Below are 22,225 nucleotides of genomic sequence, written 5' to 3' on the forward strand. Positions count from 1 at the left end.
TAAATTGAGAGAGAGAGAGAGAGAGAGAGAGAGAGAGAGAGAGAGAGAGAGAGAGAGAGAGAGAGAGAGAGAGAGAGAGAGAGAGAGAGAGAGAGAGAGAGACAATGAGAGAGAGAGAGAGACAATGAGAGAGAGAGAGAGAGAGAGAGAAGGAAAATAGTAAGTGATTATCCGATAGAAAGAGGGAATAGAGCAGGTGATAAAACTAAAGGCTCAGACACACCAACAGCTGGCCCAGAGTACTTAGCACCTCTGAACGTCATTTGAGAACCAAGTGTGCACTGATTTTACATGTAGAATGTTGTGAAATATGTCGTCAGTCAGACATCTCCAGCTGGTGGTCCCTAAAACCCAGCGTGCTGAACTATCTTCAGCCCAGCACTACATCCAGGATGTGTGATGTGTGCCAGCCTTCAGGGAACCACAACAGGACTAATAAATGATCGGGCCATGTGTTGTGGTTATTCATGTCACATCACCTAGATTGTAACTTTCCTTTTCCAGGAATGAGAATTAGACCAAAAATGAAAGCAAACGGTCTAAGGATGGTGCTGGAGGATTGGTGCTGGACTATCTGAAATAAAAAGAAAAGGGGACAGTGAAACCACTTTATTAAATAAAGGTTCAAATTCAGGTCATGTGACATGATTAACCAAAACCCTGGGCCCTAGTACACTATTGGTAACCAGGCCTATTGCTTCTAGTTCCTTTGTCCCTGAATGGACAAAATAACCAATATGTTCCTATACATCAAATGACTCCCAGTGCATGACATGTATCAAACAATGAACTGAAATGAATGCCAAATGGCTCCTAGTGCATGACATGAATCAAACAATGAACTGAAATGAATGCCAAATGGCTCCCAGTGCATGACATGAATCAAACAATGAACTGAAATGAACGCCAAATGACTCCCAGTGCATGACATGAATCAAACAATGAACTGAAATGATCACCAATGCAATTCCATTCAAATGTTCAAGTTTAGCATTTAGCAATTTAGAAGACCAATACAAAATCAATAACTTTTAATGGACTTTTAAGAGTGACAGATGCCCAACATATGTTCCGTCTTGGCGCTGGGTAAACACACGTAAGTATCAGGGCTCCCGAGTGGCGCAGCGGTCTACAGCACTGCATCACAGTGCTAGAGGCGTCACTACAGATCCTGGTTCGATCCCGGGCTGTATCACAACCGGCCGTGATCGGGAGTCCCATAGTGCGGCGCACAATTGGCCCAGCGTTGTCCGGGTTAGGGGAGGGTTTGGCCGCAGGGTAGGCCATCATTGTAAATAAGAATTTGTCCTTAACTGACTTGCCTAGTTAAATAAAGGTTAAATTAAAATAAAATCACGCAAGTGCCACAGATGCACTAGGTTACTCCTTCCAGGAAGAGAGAATCTACATTGGACCTTGTTAACAGTGAGTAAAGTGGTGACCTCACGTGCAGTGGGGTGCAAACCAGACAAAGGAAGAGCTGCTGTTGTTGTTGTGTTGGGGATGGGGGGGGCGGGGAGGGGAGAGAGGAGGACAGAGGGCAGGGTCATCAGCATTGAGGTCCAGTCATTCCACCTTTTGGCCCCTTTCTGATCAGACTTCCTAACGTAGTTATACTGAGGTCAGACACTATGTGGCACTAAAATATGGACACAAAAAATGAAGAATCAAATCCAGGGATCTGTATATGGACAGATACGACCACAGAAAAAAGCGCTGTCCCTGATCAGTTAACATTAAGTGGGTAGTGTCATGTATCTGCTCAAAACAGTCTTTCCTGTTCTGACGACTCACACATCTCTTTATTTATTTTTCCTATAGTTGAGAAACAAAAGAGGGACAACTGTCCGAGCAGAGCTAGTTAGGGCCCCTGGCAAACACAAGGGCCTCTCTAGTTAGGGCCCCTGGCAAACACAAGGGCCTCTCCAGTTAGGGCCCCTGGCAAACAGAAGGGCCTCTCTAGTTAGGGCCCCTGCTAATCCCACCTCTGCAGGCGCAGATTAATCTGTGATTCTGGGCGTGGTCCTGATGAGTGGACAGCATCATTTAATCCTGTTAGACACTGGCTGAGGTGAACTTTCAACCTGCGTGTGTGTGCCCTTGTGGCCCCCACACTCCGACCCCGCTCCCGTCTAACCCTAATCCCTCGTTCTCTCGCTCTTTCCCCTCTTTCTTTCTCCTCTAGGATGACTCTAAGGGTAGTCCCCCTCTTTCCTCTCCTTTGTCTCCATTCCTCTGACTGCAGAAGGGATCTGTCAGCCAGACTAAGCATACAAACACAAGAGCTGTTAGACTCAGCAGCTGGTCAGTGGTGTCTAGGTTTGAGGGAAGGATTTAGGGTCAGGGTCTGGATGGGTTTAACAATTCAGAGTTGCTTTGTCTGACCGCACAGATGTCACATTTAGGGATGCGTATATATGTCAACACAGATCTGTGAGCATGGACAAAGTTAACAGTGGTTTTGGTTCACAAATAATATCATTTTGACTATGGCTATGCAGACCCATCCTGGTGGATGCTACATATTGGTGATGAATGTGAATGGGTTTCCCTCATACAATGAAGAGTGCTTCCATCCAATCAACTATTGTCATTACAGTATTATTCCCTAAAATGAGACATAAAGAATGAAATGGTCTTTAGACAGAAGGATAGGGTGAGGAATCAGACAAGGGTGAAGGTGAAATGCAAAGGCAAATGCAGGTTTGGTGTTAGGGGCCTGGTATGGCTGGAGTTTAAGGTAAGGTTTGGTGTTAGGGGCCTGGTATGGCTGGAGTTTAAGGTAAGGTTTGGTGTTAGGGGCCTGGTATGGCTGGGGTTTAGGGTAAGGTTTGGTGTTAGGGGCCTGGTATGGATGGAGTTTAAGGTAAGGTTTGATGTTTGATGTTTGGGATAGCTATCTGACCATGCATGTTGTGCTGAAGGTTTGGGCGGGTGGGGAGAGAGAGGACTGTCATAGGAAGAATGATCTTTCGACAGTGTAGAGAGAAAATAGACCACTACTGTCCTCGACTGGCCTAGTAACTCTGTTACACAATAAGGATCTGTCCTCTGCTGGCCTAGTAACTCTGTTACACAGTAAGGATCTGCCCTCTCCTGGCCTAGTAACTCTGTTACACAGTAAGGATCTGCCCTCTCCTGGCCTAGCAACTCTGTTACACAGTAAGGATCTGCCCTCTGCTGGCCTAGCAACTCTGTTACACAATAAGGATCTGCCCTCTGCTGGCCTAGCAACTCTGTTACACAGTAAGGATCTGCCCTCTGCTGGCCTAGCAACTCTGTTACACAATAAGGATCTGTCCTCTGCTGGCCTAGCAACTCTGTTACACAGTAAGGATCTGCTCTCTGCTGGCCTAGCAACTCTGTTACACAGTAAGGATCTGCTCTCTGCTGGCCTAGTAACTCTGTTACACAGTAAAGATCTGCCCTCCGTTGGCCTAGCAACTCTGTTACACAATAAGGATCTGCCCTCCGCTGGCCTAGCAACTCTGTTACACAATAAGGATCTGCCCTCCGCTGGCCTAGCAACTCTGTTACACAGTAAGGATCTGCCCTCCGCTGGCCTAGCAACTCTGTTACACAGCAAGGATCTGCCCTCCGCTGGCCTAGCAACTCTGTTACACAGTAAGGATCTGCCCTCTGCTGGCCTAGCAACTCTGTTACACAGTAAGGATCTGCTCTCTGCTGGCCTAGCAACTCTGTTACACAGTAAGGATCTGCTCTCTGCTGGCCTAGCAACTCTGTTACACAATAAGGATCTGCCCTCTGCTGGCGTAGTAACTCTGTTACACAATAAGGATCTGTCCTCTGCTGGCCTAGTAACTCTGTTACACAGTAAGGATCTGTCCTCTGCTGGCCTAGTAACTCTGTTACGCAGTAAGGATCTGTCCTCTGCTGGCCTAGTAACTCTGTTACACAGTAAGGATCTGCCCTCTGCTGGCCTAGTAACTCAGTTACACAGTAAGGATCTGCCCTCTGCTGGCCTAGCAACTCTGTTACACAGTAAGGATCTGCTCTCTGCTGGCCTAGCAACTCTGTTACACAGTAAGGATCTGCCCTCTGCTGGCCTAGCAACTCTGTTACACAATAAGGACCTGCCCTCTGCTGGCGTAGTAACTCTGTTACACAATAAGGATCTGTCCTCTGCTGGCCTAGTAACTCTGTTACACAGTAAGGATCTGTCCTCTGCTGGCCTAGTAACTCTGTTACGCAGTAAGGATCTGTCCTCTGCTGGCCTAGTAACTCTGTTACACAGTAAGGATCTGCCCTCTGCTGGCCTAGTAACTCAGTTACACAGTAAGGATCTGCCCTCTGCTGGCCTAGCAACTCTGTTACACAGTAAGGATCTGCTCTCTGCTGGCCTAGCAACTCTGTTACACAGTAAGGATCTGCCCTCTGCTGGCCTAGCAACTCTGTTACACAATAAGGACCTGCACTCTGCTGGCCTAGCAACTCTGTTACACAATAAGGATCTGTCCTCTGCTGGCCTAGTAACTCTGTTACACAGTAAGGATCTGTCCTCTGCTGGCCTAGTAACTCTGTTACACAGTAAGGATATGTCCTCTGCTGGCCTAGTAACTCTGTTACACAGTAAGGATCTGCCCTCTGCTGGCCTAGTAACTCAGTTACACAGTAAGGATCTGCCCTCTGCTGGCCTAGCAACTCTGTTACACAGTAAGGATCTGCTCTCTGCTGGCCTAGCAACTCTGTTACACAGTAAGGATCTGCCCTCTGCTGGCCTAGCAACTCTGTTACACAATAAGGACCTGCACTCTGCTGGCCTAGCAACTCTGTTACACAATAAGGATCTGCCCTCTGCTGGCCTAGCAACTCTGTTACACAGTAAGGATCTGCCCTCTGCTGGCCTAGCAACTCTGTTACACAGTAAGGATCTGCTCTCTGCTGGCCTAGCAACTCTGTTACACAGTAAGGATCTGCCCTCTGCTGGTCTAGCAACTCTGTTACACAGTAAGGATCTGCCCTCTGCTGGTCTAGCAACTCTGTTACACAGTAAGGATCTGCCCTCTGCTGGCCTAGCAACTCTGTTACACAATAAGGATCAGAATATTGTGGAGAAATGCAGTAAACGTTTGGGTTTGGCCTACTGGCAAGTAACCAAAAAGCATAAATGTATCCAGTGATTCCTAATTGGCTGACTGATTCATCAATCGTCCCCTCCCCAGTGTAAGCATTCTGTCTCCCGTGGCATCCTCAGGGGGGTGTTACACTTTGGCAGTAAATAACATAAATATTCTACTGAATTACCCAAACCTGACTGTAAACATGAGGAGGACTGGCCACCTCTCAGAGCCTGGTTCCTCTCTAGGTTTCTTCCCAGGTTTCTGCCTTCTAGGGAGTTATTCCTAGCCACTGGGCCTTGCTTGCTCTTTGAAGATTCAGGCTGGGTTTCTGTAAAGCACTTTGTGACAACTGCTGATGTAAAATGGGCTTCACAAATTAAATTGAGAGCATGTTGCTGTTCCAACTCACCACCAAGAAGAATGTCAGAGCCTGGTACTGCCCTATAGTAGAGTATATAATAATATAATAACTCACCACCCAGAAGAGAGTGCCAGAGCCTGGTACTGCCCTATAGTAGAGTATATAATAATATAATAACTCACCACCCAGAAGAGAGTGCCAGAGCCTGGTACTGCCCTATAGTAGAGTATATAATAATATAATAACTCACCACCCAAAAGAGAGTGTCAGAGCCTGGTACTACCCTATAGTAGAGTATATAATAATATAATAACTCACCACCCAGAAGAGAGTGTCAGAGCCTGGTACTACCCTATAGTAGAGTATATAATAACTCACCAACCAGAAGAGAGTGTCAGAGCCTGGTACTGCCCTATAGTAGAGTATATAATAACTCACCAACCAGAAGAGAGTGTCAGAGCCTGGTACTACCCTATAGTAGAGTATATAATAATATAATAACTCACCACCCAGAAGAGAGTGCCATGTGCCAGAGCCTGGTACTGCCCTATAGTAGAGTATATTATAACTCACCACCCAGAAGAGAGTGTCAGAGCCTGGTACTGCCCTATAGTAGAGTATATAATAATATAATAACTCACCACCCAGAAGAGAGTGTCAGAGCCTGGTACTGCCCTATAGTAGAGTATATAATAATATAATAACTCACCACCCAGAAGAGAGTGCCATGTGCCAGAGCCTGGTACTGCCCTATAGTAGAGTATATAATAATATAATAACTCACCACCCAGAAGAGAATGTCAGAGGCTGGTACTGCCCTATAGTAGAGTATATAATAATATAATAACTCACCACCCAAAAGAGAGTGTCAGAGCCTGGTACTGCCCTATAGTAGAGTATATAATAATATAATAACTCACCACCCAAAAGAGAGTGTCATAGCCTGGTACTGCCCTATAGTAGAGTATATAATAACTCACCACCCAAAAGAGAGTGTCAGAGCCTGGTACTGCCCTATAGTAGAGTATATAATAATATAATAACTCACCACCCAGAAGAGAGTGTCAGAGCCTGGTACTGCCCTATAGTAGAGTATATCATAATATAATAACTCACCACCCAGAAGAGAGTGTCAGAGCCTGGTACTACCCTATAGTAGAGTATATAATAATATAATAACTCACCACCCAGAAGAGAGTGTCAGAGCCTGGTACTACCCTATAGTAGAGTATATAATAATATAATAACTCACCACCCAAAAGAGAGTGTCAGAGCCTGGTACTACCCTATAGTAGAGTATATAATAATATAATAACTCACCACCCAAAAGAGAGTGTCAGAGCCTGGTACTACCCTATAGTAGAGTATATAATAATATAATAACTCACCACCCAGAAGAGAGTGTCAGAGCCTGGTACTGCCCTATAGTAGAGTATATAATAATATAATAACTCACCACCCAAAAGAGAGTGTCAGAGCCTGGTACTGCCCTATAGTAGAGTATATAATAACTCACCACCCAGAAGAGAGTGCCATGTGCCAGAGCCTGGTACTGCCCTATAGTAGAGTATATAATAATATAATAACTCACCACCCAGAAGAGAGTGTCAGAGCCTGGTACTGCCCTATAGTAGAGTATATAATAATATAATAACTCACCACCCAGAAGAGAGTGTCAGAGCCTGGTACTGCCCTATAGTAGAGTATATAATAATATAATAACTCACCACCCAAAAGAGAGTGTCAGAGCCTGGTACTACCCTATAGTAGAGTATATAATAATATAATAACTCACCACCCAGAAGAGAGTGTCAGAGCCTGGTACTGCCCTATAGTAGAGTATATAATAACTCACCACCCAGAAGAGAGTGCCAGAGCCTGGTACTGCCCTATAGTAGAGTATATAATAATATAATAACTCACCACCCAGAAGAGAGTGTCAGAGCCTGGTACTGCCCTATAGTAGAGTATATTATAACTCACCACCCAGAAGAGAGTGTCAGAGCCTGGTACTGCCCTATAGTAGAGTATATAATAATATAACAACTCACCACCCAGAAGAGAGTGCCATGTTGCAGAGCCTGGTACTGCCCTATAGTAGAGTATATAATAATATAACAACTCACCACCCAGAAGAGAGTGCCATGTTGCAGAGCCTGGTACTGCCCTATAGTAGAGTATATAATAATTCACCACCCAGAAGAGAGTGTCAGAGCCTGGTACTGCCCTATAGTAGAGTATATAATAACTCACCACCCAGAAGAGAGTGCCATGTGCCAGAGCCTGGTACTGCCCTATAGTAGAGTATATAATAACTCACCACCCAGAAGAGAGTGTCAGAGCCTGGTACTACCCTATAGTAGAGTATATAATAATATAATAACTCACCACCCAGAAGAGAGTGTCAGAGCCTGGTACTGCCCTATAGTAGAGTATATAATAATATAATAACTCACCACCCAGCAGAGAGTTTCAGAGCCTGGTACTGCCCTATAGCAGAGTATATAATAACTCACCACCCAGAAGAGAGTGTCAGAGCCTGGTACTACAGCATAACACAACCCTTAGGTATCATCTGGAGGAACTCCAGAACAGTCACGCGCTATCGCGGGACAACCAAACTAGCTCACATCCGGAGCTAAGAGAACGAGGGAATGTAGATGACAGGAGATTTCAGCCTCTTTCTCTTGGCCATTCGGCCCACAGTGAATTGGGGCCTCCTCGCCAACACAACCACAGCTTGACTTTTCCTCTTGGCCTCTCGGCCCACAATTCTCCACGGGAGAGTGCAGATGCTCCCCGCGCACTTGGCGGGGATCGCCTTGACAAAATCGTCAAAAACTTCCGCCTCTTCGACCCCGTTCTGGGAAAGCCAAACGACACTGAGACATTCTTAGCAGACATAGAGGACGCCTTGGATGGCTACCCAAACGCTACGAATGCAGACAGGCTCTATCTTTTGAAGCGAACGTCCAACAGACACGTGACAAGGTTCATCCGTCTACAAGAGCAACACGTGTAAAACGACTATGCTAAACTTGCCACGGTTTTGAAAATAGAATTCAGTGGTTCTGCGACTCGCAAACACAACAGTTCGTTGGCTAACAATATCAGACAAGCTCGAAATGAACACCCACAAGCCTACTATCACCGGCTTCGTTCAGCTTACTTTGGCATGCTCACTGAAACAGGAATGGAAGACCTATTACCGTTCAAACAACTTTTTCTGTCAAACATGTCTCCCAACTTCATTAACTACTTGGGCCCTACTGCCCACGTCGGGTTGCCAATCTCGACGCTCCGAGAGCTGGCAAGCACCGCTTTTGAAGCATCAAAAGCAAGCCGGGCTAAGAGCCCGGACACCTCGACTTTCGAGCTTAGGCGGGAACCATCACTCGAATTAGAAGGGGCTGCATCAGGGACATATGCGGTAAAAGATGACAATCAAAGGGGGTGGCTACCAAGTAACCACCACCCCGACAACCACCGCCGTAACAATAGCTACGATGAACGTCCCCAATCTAACAGGTCCCGTAGAGATCAACCTAGCCAACATGCCCCTCCGCCTAACTCTCACAAAGGGTCAGGACACAAGGGTAACAAGCGTAACAAGGGCAACAAAGTGTTCAACAATGATTTAAATGCTAACCGAAATGATATAGAAGCTCTGATAAAAGATGTACTGCATCGTAAGAAATTTGAGAAAGAGGACAAGGATAAGTCCTCATGACTAGGCGTAAAATCGTTGGAAACCGAGTCCGCCGAAATTCATGCAATTCAAGAGGACGCAAACATTTCCATTACCCCCGCCCCCACTCAAATCCCTGTCCAGGTACCGCCCGTTCTAGACACAAGCCCGCAGGTTTTGTCTACAGACTTGGACACGGAGGTGGAGATGCACGAGATAAGCAGCTTTGCAACAGATGATTCCTCTCCCATTCCGATAGAGGACCCACTGGGTCACGTAGGTGACTTATCTGTCTTGGAAATCGACGCAGATTACAAACCGCTCCGTTCTCCCAACCCACTCCATTTTGTTGGGGATATGACGAGAAAAACCAACTCGAACAGGCCATACCTTAGAACAGTCCTGGAGGACTGTGTGACCTGTCACGCTCTGATAGATTCGGGTTCAACAATTTCCCTCATATCCGAAACCTTGCTGGATGAACTAAAAAGGGCAGTGGACCCAACAAAACGTTGGTTGAAAATGGAACATTGCGATACGAATCTTCGAGGTTTCACTCAAGCTACCTCGCCCCTAACCAAACGTCTCCTACTTAAACTCAACTTCGAAAGCGTGTCACTGATACACCCCGTGTATGTGACTAGCATCGAAATCGAACGGATGCTGATTGGGAGTGATTTAATTGACCGTTTGGTACCACTAATGGATTGGAAAAATCTGGTCACAAATACCTATGCCAATTCCGTTGACTTCGCCGCATTCTTCCAAGGCTACCTGCCATACATTGTGCAACGACGTGGGTCCGACGTCAGCATCTGACGCAAACCCGGTGAACTTGGCCATGAGCCCGCCATTTGTGGCAAATGACAATGTGAGTTCGACTCGGAACTTAACCGAACATGAGGTTTTCTTGTGCGGCTTGGGTGATTCACCAGCCGACACTTAACGCCCTCCTCTGATAGGGGGCGTGTGCCTAAACGGCACTATGGCTGAGGATACCAGGCTGGCCACCTGGTCAGAAAAATCCGCAATCAGTTTGGAAATGTTCAACGAAATTTCGAAAACGGCTAACTGCCATCCCCTTGTGCCGAAAACTTTTAGATTTCCACTGGGAACGACTCCCCAGACAACACTCACCGCAATAGGGGTGTGTGCGCTATCGATCCGCATTGGAACCAAGGAAGTATCCCACTACCTACTGGTTGTCGCGGACCTCCCACATACAGTCTATGTGGGAGCGGACATTTTGGTAAGATTGGGTGTTAAACTTGATACCATACACCAAGTTCTTTGGTCTTTGGCGCAGCCAAACCATCATGCCTTGTCTTTCGACCCGGTGCGAATGGCTTCCGGGCAGACTATTCCTGAAGCTTGCAAGGCGATAACTGAGTCCGCCATGTTGATACCGGCAAGAACCACAGAGGTTTCTGTAAGACTGAACCTGGCGCCCGGATACCGGATGGAAGGGACCACTGCGTTCTTCCAACCCTCTCCAAAACTATTCGACTTGGGGCTAACTATCAATGGCAACCCACTGTTGGAACTAACCGCTAGATCCACTTACCTCCTGGTACAAAATCTGACTCAAGAGGATATTTCCATTCCTCGGCACACTCAGCTAGGAACATTGATCGATTACGCCTTCCATGATTTTGAACTAGTTGTTCCCGTGATTGGGCCTCTTCCGTCCTCCCTAGACCTAGATGGCGAGGGAGGTACGCTGTTTACTTGTCAGTCAAAAGCAATAGCATTAACTCCCGTATTGCCACTGGACGACACATCGGCGTTCCGGCTGGATGTCGATCCTGACAGCAACCTGTTAATATACTCCATCGTCACGGAGGATGATATTGCGTCTCCTCCTGCATGCGAAGTACACTCTTGTGAGGTAACAACCGATGACTCTTCCAAAAGTGACATGCCGTCACCACCCGATGAAGACCTGTACAATGTCGCCGAACCATATCCTGGTTTCCATGCACAGGTAATACAACTACTGTCGGAGGCTGATGCTCTTGTCAATGACACGGAACGCCATCAGTTGAGAGAATTGTTTAACAAACACAGTGAGATCTGGTTGACAGACTCGCTGGATTGCGGGGGTACGAGTATCCATGTGGTGCGTATTCCTACGCCACCCGGAGCAACTCCTACGTTTGTTAGACAATACAAAATCCCGCTCGCAGCATACGCAGCAGTACAAGAGATTATCGATTCCTTATTAGGTAAACGGATAATCAGGGAATGTAACAGTACGTACAGCGCTCCCGTGTGGCCCGTTCTGAAACCAACGGGTAAATGGCGTCTTACCATTGACTATAGACAACTCAACACACTGGTTCCGTTGTCTCGTTGGCCAATGACACAGCTCGACCAAGAGTTGCCAAAGGTGGCAAACGCCAAGTACTTCTCCACCGTCGACGTGGCAAATGGTTTCTGGACCATGACAGTCGACCCGCGTGACCAACACAAGTTGGCTTTCTCTTTCTCGAACAAGCTCTTCACGTTCAATCGTTGCCCATTCGGGTATGCGAACTCCCCCTCAGAGTTCAACATCTTCCTGCACAAGGCGATGCCAGACGCAGCCTCTAGGGTGACGATAATTTACGTGGACGACGTTCTCATGAGAAGTGAGACTTGGTCACATCACCTCAATGAAATGGACGACGTTCTCACCCAACTCGGGACTGCAGGGGCTAAGTTGGCCATCATGAAAGGACAATGGTGCAGGACCAAGGTAAACTACGTGGGGCTTCTGGTGGGTGCCGAGGGCATCCTGCCACAGTCTAACAGAATCCAAGCAGTCCGCAACATCAAAACACCTACAAACCTTCACGAGGTGCGCAGCTTCTTGGGAGTATGTAATTACTCCCGTCAATTCATCGAAAACTACGCCGACTTGTCAAAACCGTTGACTCACCTTCTTCAGAAAGACACCCCATTCGTTTGGGATGCCACTCACAACGAAGCGGTGGCTTCCTTGAAAGACCTGCTTTGCGAGGCACCCTGCCTGGTATACCCCAACAAAGACAAGACATTCTTTTTGGAAGTTGGTTTCTCAGAGCCATGCCTTAGCGCCGGGTTGTCCCAAAAATACGACCAAGACAAACGTGTGGTTGCTTACGCGAGCAAAACACTCAACCCCGCCGAACACAAGTACTCAGACTGCGAAAAAGCGCTGCTGTCGACAGTCTGGGCGATCAAACACTTCACCAGTTATGTCGGCAGACAAAAGGTGATCATAGAAACATGTCACCAGCCTGTGACTTTTCTGAAAAGCCAACGAATCCATGAGGGTGCTGTACACAACAGCAGGATAGCGGCTTGGCTCATGACGCTGCAGAGCCATGATGTAGTAATCAACTACGCAAAAGCAAAAAACCTGCCTTTGGGCAGTGCTTTGGCGGTGTGTCAACACTGTGGTGACGATGAAACCGACTCCGGACCACCCCCGCGTGACATCGCTCCGCCATTGCCTTTGAACCATCACTACTTCGAAGAGAACGTGTGTCTCGACATGCCGATGGCATTTGTAGATGGCTGTTCTTACCGCCATCTAGACCACTTGCAAGCTGGGGTGGGATTGGTATGGCACAACGACATTCCGTGTAAACCACTTCAATTTCAGCTTGGCAACAAGACCAGCCAGTTTGCAGAAGTGGCTGGCGTGCTGATCACCCTGCAAACAGCGGTGAAACACGAATTGGCAGAACTGGCGATCTGCACCGACTCAAACTACGCGAGACTCACATTCTTATGCCACTTGCCGTTTTGGAAACAAAAGCACATGACTACTTCAAGTGGTAAAGAGGTGAAAAACAAAGAGCTCATTCTAGCTTGTGATGACCTCATCACCAAACACGACATACAGGTGTATTGGAAGAAAGTCAAGGGACACTCCAAATCACCTGGTCGTGACAAACTTGGCAACGACCATGCTGACAGCATGGCGAAATCTGGTGCAATTCACGGCACCCCTTGGGTGTTTAATGCTCGAGACGAAAAACCCACTGAGGAAGCTATGGTGTCTGCGGTAACGCGTAGCCATGTAGCACCACGGAAAACGTCTTCGCACGAACATAATGTGTTGCTAACGCATTCATTCATGAATGGCGACCTGGTAGCAATGCAACGCCAAGATGAGTCCCTCGCCACTTTGATGGCATTCCTGTCGGATCCTGTCAACCACCCAGTGTCCGAACTGGCTTTGGCAGGTTCACACGACTTGCGTTCGCTGTACGCAACTAAACAGCACCTCACACTTGTAGATGACCTATTGGTGTATGTTTCAGAAACCGACACCGCTCGAAGGTGGGTGGTTCCTAAAACACAGAGGGGGATAATGATAGCTCATGCCCACGACGAGCCATGTGGAGGCCATAGGGGGGTCAAGGCTACATGTGAAACATTGCGACAGGTGGCCCACTGGCCTCACATGGAACAAGACGTGGCACGATACGTGAGGGGGTGTCTAGTTTGCTGCCAGTTTCAACCCACCAAGCCACTTCACAGAGCACCCCTGCAACGCAAGGGTGTGTCTTACCCCTGGAGCTCGATCCAGATCGACTGGGTCGGCCCAGTTGCCAGGTCGGCCAGAGGCAACAAGTACCTCCTCATAGTGACTTGCGCATTCACAAAGTGGGTGGAGTGCCTGCCGGCGACCAATGACACAGCGGAAACCAATGCCGTTCTTTTGCTAAACCACGTTTTCAGTCGTTTCGGCCTGCCAGGAGAAACCGCGGACAGTGACAGAGGAACCCACTTTTCGGCAGCTGTAATGACCGAACTGTGGAAACTCCTGGGAGTCAAAGCTAAACTCCACATCGCGTACCACCCTTGGAGCTCGGGGGGGGGGGGGGTAGAAAGGAGCAACCAATCAATTGTCAGAATCTTGAGGAAATATGTGGCAACCGACCACAAAGATTGGGACCTCAAACTCCCATTGGTACTGATGGCAATCAGAGCCACACGCAACAGGTCTATGGGAATGACACCCTTTGAGATGATGACGGGCTGGCAAATGACCCTTCCACTGCATCTCCTGTACCAACCGGGAGATGTCGCCGCAGCCACCGCCTACACGGCTCATCAATACATGACCGACTTGCGGAACCATCTCCAGACTACCTTTGCGTACGCTCAAGGACAATTGGAAAGAAGTGCAGAAGGTGACAAGACCTATTACGACAAAAAAGCCTCACACCAGGTGTTCGAGGTCGGAGATAAGGTGTGGTACTACATATACACCAAACCCGCGGGCGTCGCAACAAAGTTCCTGCCCCACTGGACGGGGCCACACGAGATTGTGGTGAAGCTATCACCTGTAGCTTACCAGATCAAAATCAGCAAAGGTCGACAAAACGCCACATTAAAGTGGGTCCCGGGAATAGAAGGGGTGCTAGCCAGCACCGAATAGATAAAAACCTAGCAAAACCAGAGGTACTAAGAAAATTCTTAAGTACCCTCAGCTGATCCCTTCCAGGAGACCAGTACGTTGCACCTAACATATTTTATTCTCTTCCCAGCTACCAGATATACATCTGTTGTCACTAGTGATATCGTCCTGCGCTGTACTGATTACAAATAACTGAAATAATCCAACAATCTCTGATTATGCGTTTCTGTAGGATGGAGTTCCTTTGGATGATCCTGACACTCTGCGCCCTGGTCAAAACCAACCCAGCAGACGTAATCACGAACGGACCCCCTACGGGAATCGTTCTCCGTGACGATCCAGGACTACTCATAACTAACTGCAGAGTACCCACGCAGAGGGTATATGTCCGCCTAGATGCAGAGAATGTGTACCGCCAACACATTCCACCTGCGGCGCATTTGAGTTGGGCCGGGGCTGACTGGACCAGCCAGGCAATTAAGCACGCCCAGCTAGACACTGCCCATATGTTGGCCCAACTCCAAAAGTTCACAGTAACCCAGTCAGAACTAGCTGAGCCCAGGCGAGAAAAACGATTCGTCGGGGCGCTACTATCGATAGGGGCAGCCGTAGGGTCACTATTTGCCCTAGGTACCACTGCCGTCAACGCAGTCAGTCTAGCCACAGTCAAGAGGAATGTTAGGGAGATTACTGAAGAGATGCCACTTATCCAGCAGCAGATGAAGGCACAGGCCCTTAGGTTGCAACATGTGGGAAAGTCTCTCCAGGACACTATTCTGGTGGTCAACACACACGCTACTCTCCTGAACAAAACTATCCTGTCTGTAGGAAAGCTAGCAGAGGTCATGAACCATGACTATGCCCATGTCCAATTGGTTCGATTGTTACTGGAGGATTTTCTCCGTGAAGTTAGCTCCTCTATGGACCACTTGGCCATGAATAGAATCCCCTCATATCTAGTGCCCCTCTCAATGGTGCACGACATATTGACCTCAGCTACTTCAACCACGATAAGGCCGTTACAGTCACATTTGGCCTATAGTCTGGGGTCGGCCATCCCAATACACGTTGATGTGATCGTAATGAAGTGGGTTTTCTACTGACGCTGCCGGTTGTTGAACTGGAGAATATCTATAGATTGAAAACGGTTCTCAATGTAGGATTTTGGCGCGACAGTACCCACGTAAAGATTGCCACGCCCCCAGTTGTAGCTTACCAGGAAAACAACCCAGATTTCTATCTCACCCCTAACCTGCTAATGTGTACTCTAACCAAAGATGTCCACTACCTTTGTCCTAGCAAACCATTTGTCAGGGATAACACCGAGCGTCTTTGTGGTATTAAAGCTATCACCAGCGAAGAACGCTGTAGAGCCAAACTAACAGCCAGGGATGGGGCCACCACCACACAAGTGGAGGTGGTAGGGAACCGATGGTTGGGCAACACACCGTTCGCGTCCGCCACTATGACTTACGAACGCCATGACTCCATCACCCAATTGAACCTCCCCAACCAGACTGTTTTTGTTACGGTACCAGAGGGGGCGATTATTCACGTAGACGACCTCGCTCTATACCACCTTCCCGACGACCGGATAGACACAGAGATTGAAATGCCGGACGCTTTTGCTAAACGTTCCCTTGAGTTACCACAAGCCATTCAATACCAAATCCAGTACGAGGGACCCATGACTGTTGATCTTAGCGTACTGGATGAGGCACTGTTAGTCGACCCGACTGACTACAGACCAAAAGATTGGTCTGTCGCCCGCTCTTGGACGGTGCCGGACAGTATCCTGACTGTTACTATGATCCTTGGTCTTATTTCCCTGTGTGCACCTACTACGTACACAGGCGCACACGTGCAATGGAAGACCTAATGAGGTCTTATACTAGGATCACCCGTGGGATGGAAGCGATCCCGATTTTTGGAAAGTTGGCAATGGATCCGGAAACCCTCTTACAGGGCCCAGTCCCAGCCTCCTCTCCCGAACTCGCTAGGTCAGCCCAGTAATGTCCCTGATGTAAGCTTTGGCCTTCAGGGGCCAAGTTTTTCCAAGTGCCTTAACTACCCACCTGCAAGTAGGATCACCCTAGACATGACATTAGAGACAATGCCATGATAGAGCTATTTAGCCTAGACCTTGGACATATATAGAACATAGTCCATATTAGATGATTAAGGTGTGGTAGACATATTTTGTATACTTTTATGTTTTTATTCCAATTTTTCGTTTCATTACCTTTGACACTTAGGAAGCCTTAGAGCCAAGACGCCGCTCGTTTGGGGAGGAAATGTAATGATGTATTGCCTGAGTGTTGTGCATTATTAACGTCTGCCAAGTTACTGCCTAGGTCCACTAGCCGGGATAACCGGACGACGGGCCGGAACACAGAGCCACTGCCAGACCTCCTAGGTCCATTCTGGTGGTGATCCACAGCTTGCGGAAAGCTGACCAGGGTGAACCACCAAAGGGGGGGGGGGGGGCTGCTCTGATGATCCACAGACCAGGACATCCGATGGTCATTCTTATGGTGGGTTGCAACATGCAGAATCATTCCAAGTTGAACCTACCAGAGGGGGACTGTCATGACTGTCCTGATCAGGTCAGGGTACAGGAGACCACCACCCTACAGATTATCTCCCAAACCCCCAACAGAGGAGGAGAGATCTAGGGGTCTGAAGATGTGGGGGTTTTATGACCCCTCACGCCCATAATAAACCTTAGGCCACAGAGAAATTCCTTTGTCCTCACAATGGAGAACTGGCCTCAGAACATTAAACATGCAATAAAGGGACTTTGGAACAATGGTTTCCGTCAGCCACAATGGTGGTCATGACGAGAGGTGGAATATGAAAATGTATGTAACTTTTGTATTGTTATTAAAGTTTAAGAGATTACGTTATTATGAAAACATTGTACCTTTAAGAGTTTTCCCAGTATATGCCTGATGTTTATACATTGTACGTTGTGTGGAAAATATCCAAATCAAAGAGAATGTTTTGGTAAAGATGAGATGTGAAGGTAGTGTCTAAAATAGGATTTTAGTCAAATCTAGGCCTTGCCCCTTAACTTGGTCCGCCCAGAGAATTGCCCTAAAGGCGGTTACGCCCACTTCTGACCCGAGGGTATAAGACAGGAGAGTGAAGAATTAACATATCAGACTAATTGACCCCAAGCTGCAGCGAAGCTCTAACAAAGTCAACGAACCCCAAAACGAAACACAAGGTTGAAGACAAAGAAATCTTTTTCTACACGAGCTACGGACGAGTAGCTGTGTCTAAGCGGGTGAATTCAAGCCGAACCACCCAGCCTCCACTCTCCATTGAATCGTGGTATCTACACCGTTCGAATCCTAAGCTGTGAGCTCTGAGCTACAGAGCTGTCTGTCCTCAGAAGACCCCTTTCAGATCAAGGGCGAGGGATCAGACCACTAAGCCAAGAAGGACACTGACATCGTGAGGACAACCAGAGAGTTGCGCCGGAGAAGTGCGTCATTGAGAAGCCTAAACGACCCACGCGGAGCTTCCCACCTGAGACCTCCAACACGTAATTACATCATTATATTCTGACCCATAAGAGCGGCAGTTCGGGGCAAGGCTAGGTTTAAATAAGCATGGCTGACAAATGAACCCAAATGTATATTTCTCTCGTGTACTTTCTTTGTTTCTCTCTCTTTTAAATCCCCATTTTGGGTAACACGCGCCATAGTGTGTTGGCCCGTTATACTAAGTCCTAATCAATAGCTAGACTGTGTTTTGTGTATGTGTATTTTTATCATCATTTTAGCTTGCTAGTAAATAAATAATCAACTAAGATTGGTGTGGTAAACTCATTGGTGTAGCCCGGGTTCGTGCAGATTCCCGGATTATGCGACGTTCAGACATGAGACAAGAGGTTGATTAATTTAGCGACTGTTGTAAAATCGATATTCTGATATCCTTTGAGTTAATTTGGGAAATAGAAACTCAATCAAAATAATGTTCCCATGGTGCCCCAGGTTAATGAGTTAATAATTGCGTGATTCATTGCTTAATTCATTTAATCACGCAATTATAAACCGTTAATCATTCGATGAGCAACAGTCGTCACATTAACTAATACAACGTCACGACACTGCCCTATAGTAGAGAATATAATAATATAATAACTCACCACCCAGAAGAGAGTGTCATAGCCTGGTACTACCCTATAGTAGAGTATATAATAACTCACCACCCAAAAGAGAGTGTCAGAGCCTGGTACTACCCTATAGTAGAGTATATAATAATATAATAACTCACCACCCAGAAGAGAGTGTCAGAGCCTGGTACTACCCTATAGTAGAGTATATAATAATATAATAACTCACCACCCAAAAGAGAGTGTCAGAGCCTGGTACTACCCTATAGTAGAGTATATAATAATATAATAACTCACCACCCAAAAGAGAGTGTCAGAGCCTGGTACTACCCTATAGTAGAGTATATAATAATATAATAACTCACCACCCAAAAGAGAGTGTCAGAGCCTGGTACTACCCTATAGTAGAGTATATAATAATATAATAACTCACCACCCAAAAGAGAGTGTCAGAGCCTGGTACTACCCTATAGTAGAGTATATAATAATATAATAACTCACCACCCAGAAGAGAGTGTCAGAGCCTGGTACTGCCCTATAGTAGAGTATATAATAACTCACCACCCAAAAGAGAGTGTCAGAGCCTGGTACTACCCTATAGTAGAGTATATAATAACTCACCACCCAAAAGAGAGTGTCAGAGCCTGGTACTGCCCTATAGTAGAGTATATAATAATATAATAACTCACCACCCAGAAGAGAGTGCCATGTGCCAGAGCCTGATACTGCCCTATTGTAGAGAGCACACTGAGGATAAGACAGGCGAGCACGATGAGGAACCTGCAGGACAGAACAACATTCAAATCACTTTATGTATGACGTGGAGAGGTATATAAAACAACGCAGAGTATGTGGGAAATGATTGAAAGCAGTCAAGAGAATACACAGACGCCCCCAAAAGTTACATATTGGAGCTTTAAAGCTGAGAACTATGACTTAAAACACTTGTGGTGTTAACCCACTTTAAGCTGAGAACTATGATTTAAAACACTCGTGGTGTTAACCCACTAATCTGAGAACTATTATTTAAAACACTCGTGGTGGTAACCCACTTTAAGCTGAGAAGTATGATTTAAAAACACTTGTGGTGTTAACCCACTTTAACCTGAGAACTATGATTTAAAACACTCATGGTGTTAACCCACTTTGAGTGTTTTTTTGTCAGTCATAAGCCGACATGATGTTCAGTATCTATCCTTCATGAGCCTCTAGGTGTGTTTGACTGTAGAGTCAGGTTCTCTGTGTGTGCCGTGCAGTGTGCTAACAGGGTAGAGCAGTGCAGCAGTGGGCCTGTAGCCAGTAGAGTAGCTACCTCAGCTGAACTCAGGCCTCAACTGACGTGGACTCAGTATATGTGTCACCAGATCAAACACACCTTCTTCACACCAAACATAAAGAGATTCGGCACACACACGCACACACACACACTCTAATGCCACTACCATGCCAGCCCCTGACTTTCTGAAAGGACAACAACATCCTGTCATTCTATTTGATCTCAAGGTCATACGTTATTTTTCCAACTGAACCAACAATCAGACCACTGTGAGTCCTCAAGAGGACTGAGATAAAAAGCTTTTCTTTGTACAAGATAAGGCTACAAGCTGCTACAACACAACTGAGCCAGACACAATGCAGATGACGTTGTAAATGTCCATTTCCACCCCTTGACAAGTTGTCTGATGTTGCCTCAGTCATTGGGAGTCCTATTGAGATGATATCTAGCAGTTTGTGTAGGTCTACACCAGTGGCCAGATAGTAATGATAGACCTACCGTATGAACCTATAGCAATACTAAGATAGAAGCCCTGGCCCCGTCAACTAGCCTCCTTGCTCCTGTCAAAACACTTTCCAACTGTTGGTAATACACAAGTTACTTGCATTGATGGAAACTACAGATGTAGGATCTTAATTTGAGCCAGTTTGGCTACAGCAGGAAAATAATCCTGCAGCAACAGGAAATGTGAATTATTATGTGGATTACAATTGATGGACATTTTTGTTGGGTTTGATACATTTTTCGTTAGGGCAAATCAAGTCTGAAATTTCAAAGTGGAAATTACAAACTTTAGAAGCCTTTTTAAAACTCAAATACACTACTGGTTTGCATTTTCTGCTGTGCAGGAAAATTATCTACAACAAAAGAGTGATCAAATTAAGATCCTACATCTGTAGGGAGAGGGGTTGCTGTTTTGTTTGCAGTTAGTGTTTGTTCCATTGAGGCCCTTATCACCTTACGGCATGTCCGGTGTGCTTACTGATGACTGGTCTGGAATCCAACCACCTCACCACCACACTTCAACACACATAGAACAGAGAAGAAGAGGGATCCACTGTGAAGCAGCCAGTAGAACAGAGAAGAAGAGGGATTCACTGTGCAGCAGCCAGTAGAACAGAGAAGAAGAGGGATTCACTGTGCAGCAGCCAGTAGAACAGAGAAGAAGAGGGATCCGCTGTGAAGCAGCCAGTAGAACAGAGAAGAAGAGAGATCCACTGTGAAGAAGCCAGTAGAACAGAGAAGAAGAGGGATCCACTGTGAAGCAGCCAGTAGAACAAAGAAGAGGGATCCACTGTGAAGCAGCCAGTAGAACAGAGAAGAAGAGGGATCCACTGTGAAGCAGCCATTAGAACAGAGAAGAAGAGGGATCCACTGTGAAGCAGCCAGTAGAACAGAGAAGAAGAGGGATCCACTGTGAAGCAGCCAGTAGAACAAAGAAGAGGGATCCACTGTGCAGCAGCCAGTAGAACAGAGAAGAAGAGGGATCCACTGTGCAGCAGCCAGTAGAACAGAGAAGAGGGATCCACTGTGCAGCAGCCAGTAGAACAGAGAAGAAGAGGGATCCACTGTGAAGCAGCCAGTAGAACAGAGAAGAAGAGGGATCCGCTGTGAAGCAGCCAGTAGAACAGAGAAGAAGAGGGATCCACTGTGAAGCAGCCAGTAGAACAGAGAAGAAGAGGGATCCACTGTGCAGCAGCCAGTAGAACAGAGAAGAAGAGGGATCCACTGTGAAGCAGCCAGTAGAACAGAGAAGAGGGATCCACTGTGAAGCAGCCAGTAGAACAGAGAAGAAGAGGGATCCACTGTGAAGCAGCCAGTAGAACAGAGAAGAGGGATCCACTGTGCAGCAGCCAGTAGAACAGAGAAGAAGAGGGATCCACTGTGAAGCAGCCAGTAGAACAGAGAAGAAGAGGGATCCACTGTGAAGCAGCCAGTAGAACAGAGAAGAAGAGGGATCCACTGTGCAGCAGCCAGTAGAACAGAGAAGAAGAGGGATCCACTGTGCAGCAGCCAGTAGAACAGAGAAGAAGAGGGATTCACTGTGCAGCAGCCAGTAGAACAGAGAAGAAGAGGGATCCACTGTGAAGAAGCCAGTAGAACAGAGAAGAAGAGGGATCCACTGTGAAGCAGCCAGTAGAACAGAGAAGAAGAGGGATCCACTGTGAAGCAGCCAGTAGAACAGAGAAGAAGAGGGATCCACTGTGCAGCAGCCAGTAGAACAGAGAAGAAGAGGGATCCACTGTGAAGCAGCCAGTAGAACAGAGAAGAAGAGGGATCCACTGTGAAGCAGCCAGTAGA

At 46.9% G+C, this 22,225-nt stretch overlaps 1 protein-coding gene across 1 annotated transcript in view; it reads right to left on the reverse strand.

Annotated features, from left to right (window-relative positions):
* The window catches only part of LOC145864276 (potassium voltage-gated channel subfamily KQT member 1), a 28,340-nt gene that overhangs the window by 444 nt on the left and 5,671 nt on the right, over positions 1–22,225 (reverse strand). Inside the window, exon 2 of the mRNA XM_082969749.1 lies at positions 19,338–19,428. Within this exon, the coding sequence (XP_082825875.1) occupies positions 19,338–19,428 (91 nt within the window). The remainder of the gene's footprint in view (positions 1–19,337; positions 19,429–22,225) is intronic.

The sequence above is a fragment of the Salmo salar genome, chromosome 26, assembly GCF_965601325.2.
Source record: "Salmo salar chromosome 26, fSalSal1, whole genome shotgun sequence".
In the NCBI taxonomy this organism is placed as follows: Eukaryota; Metazoa; Chordata; class Actinopteri; order Salmoniformes; family Salmonidae; genus Salmo; species Salmo salar.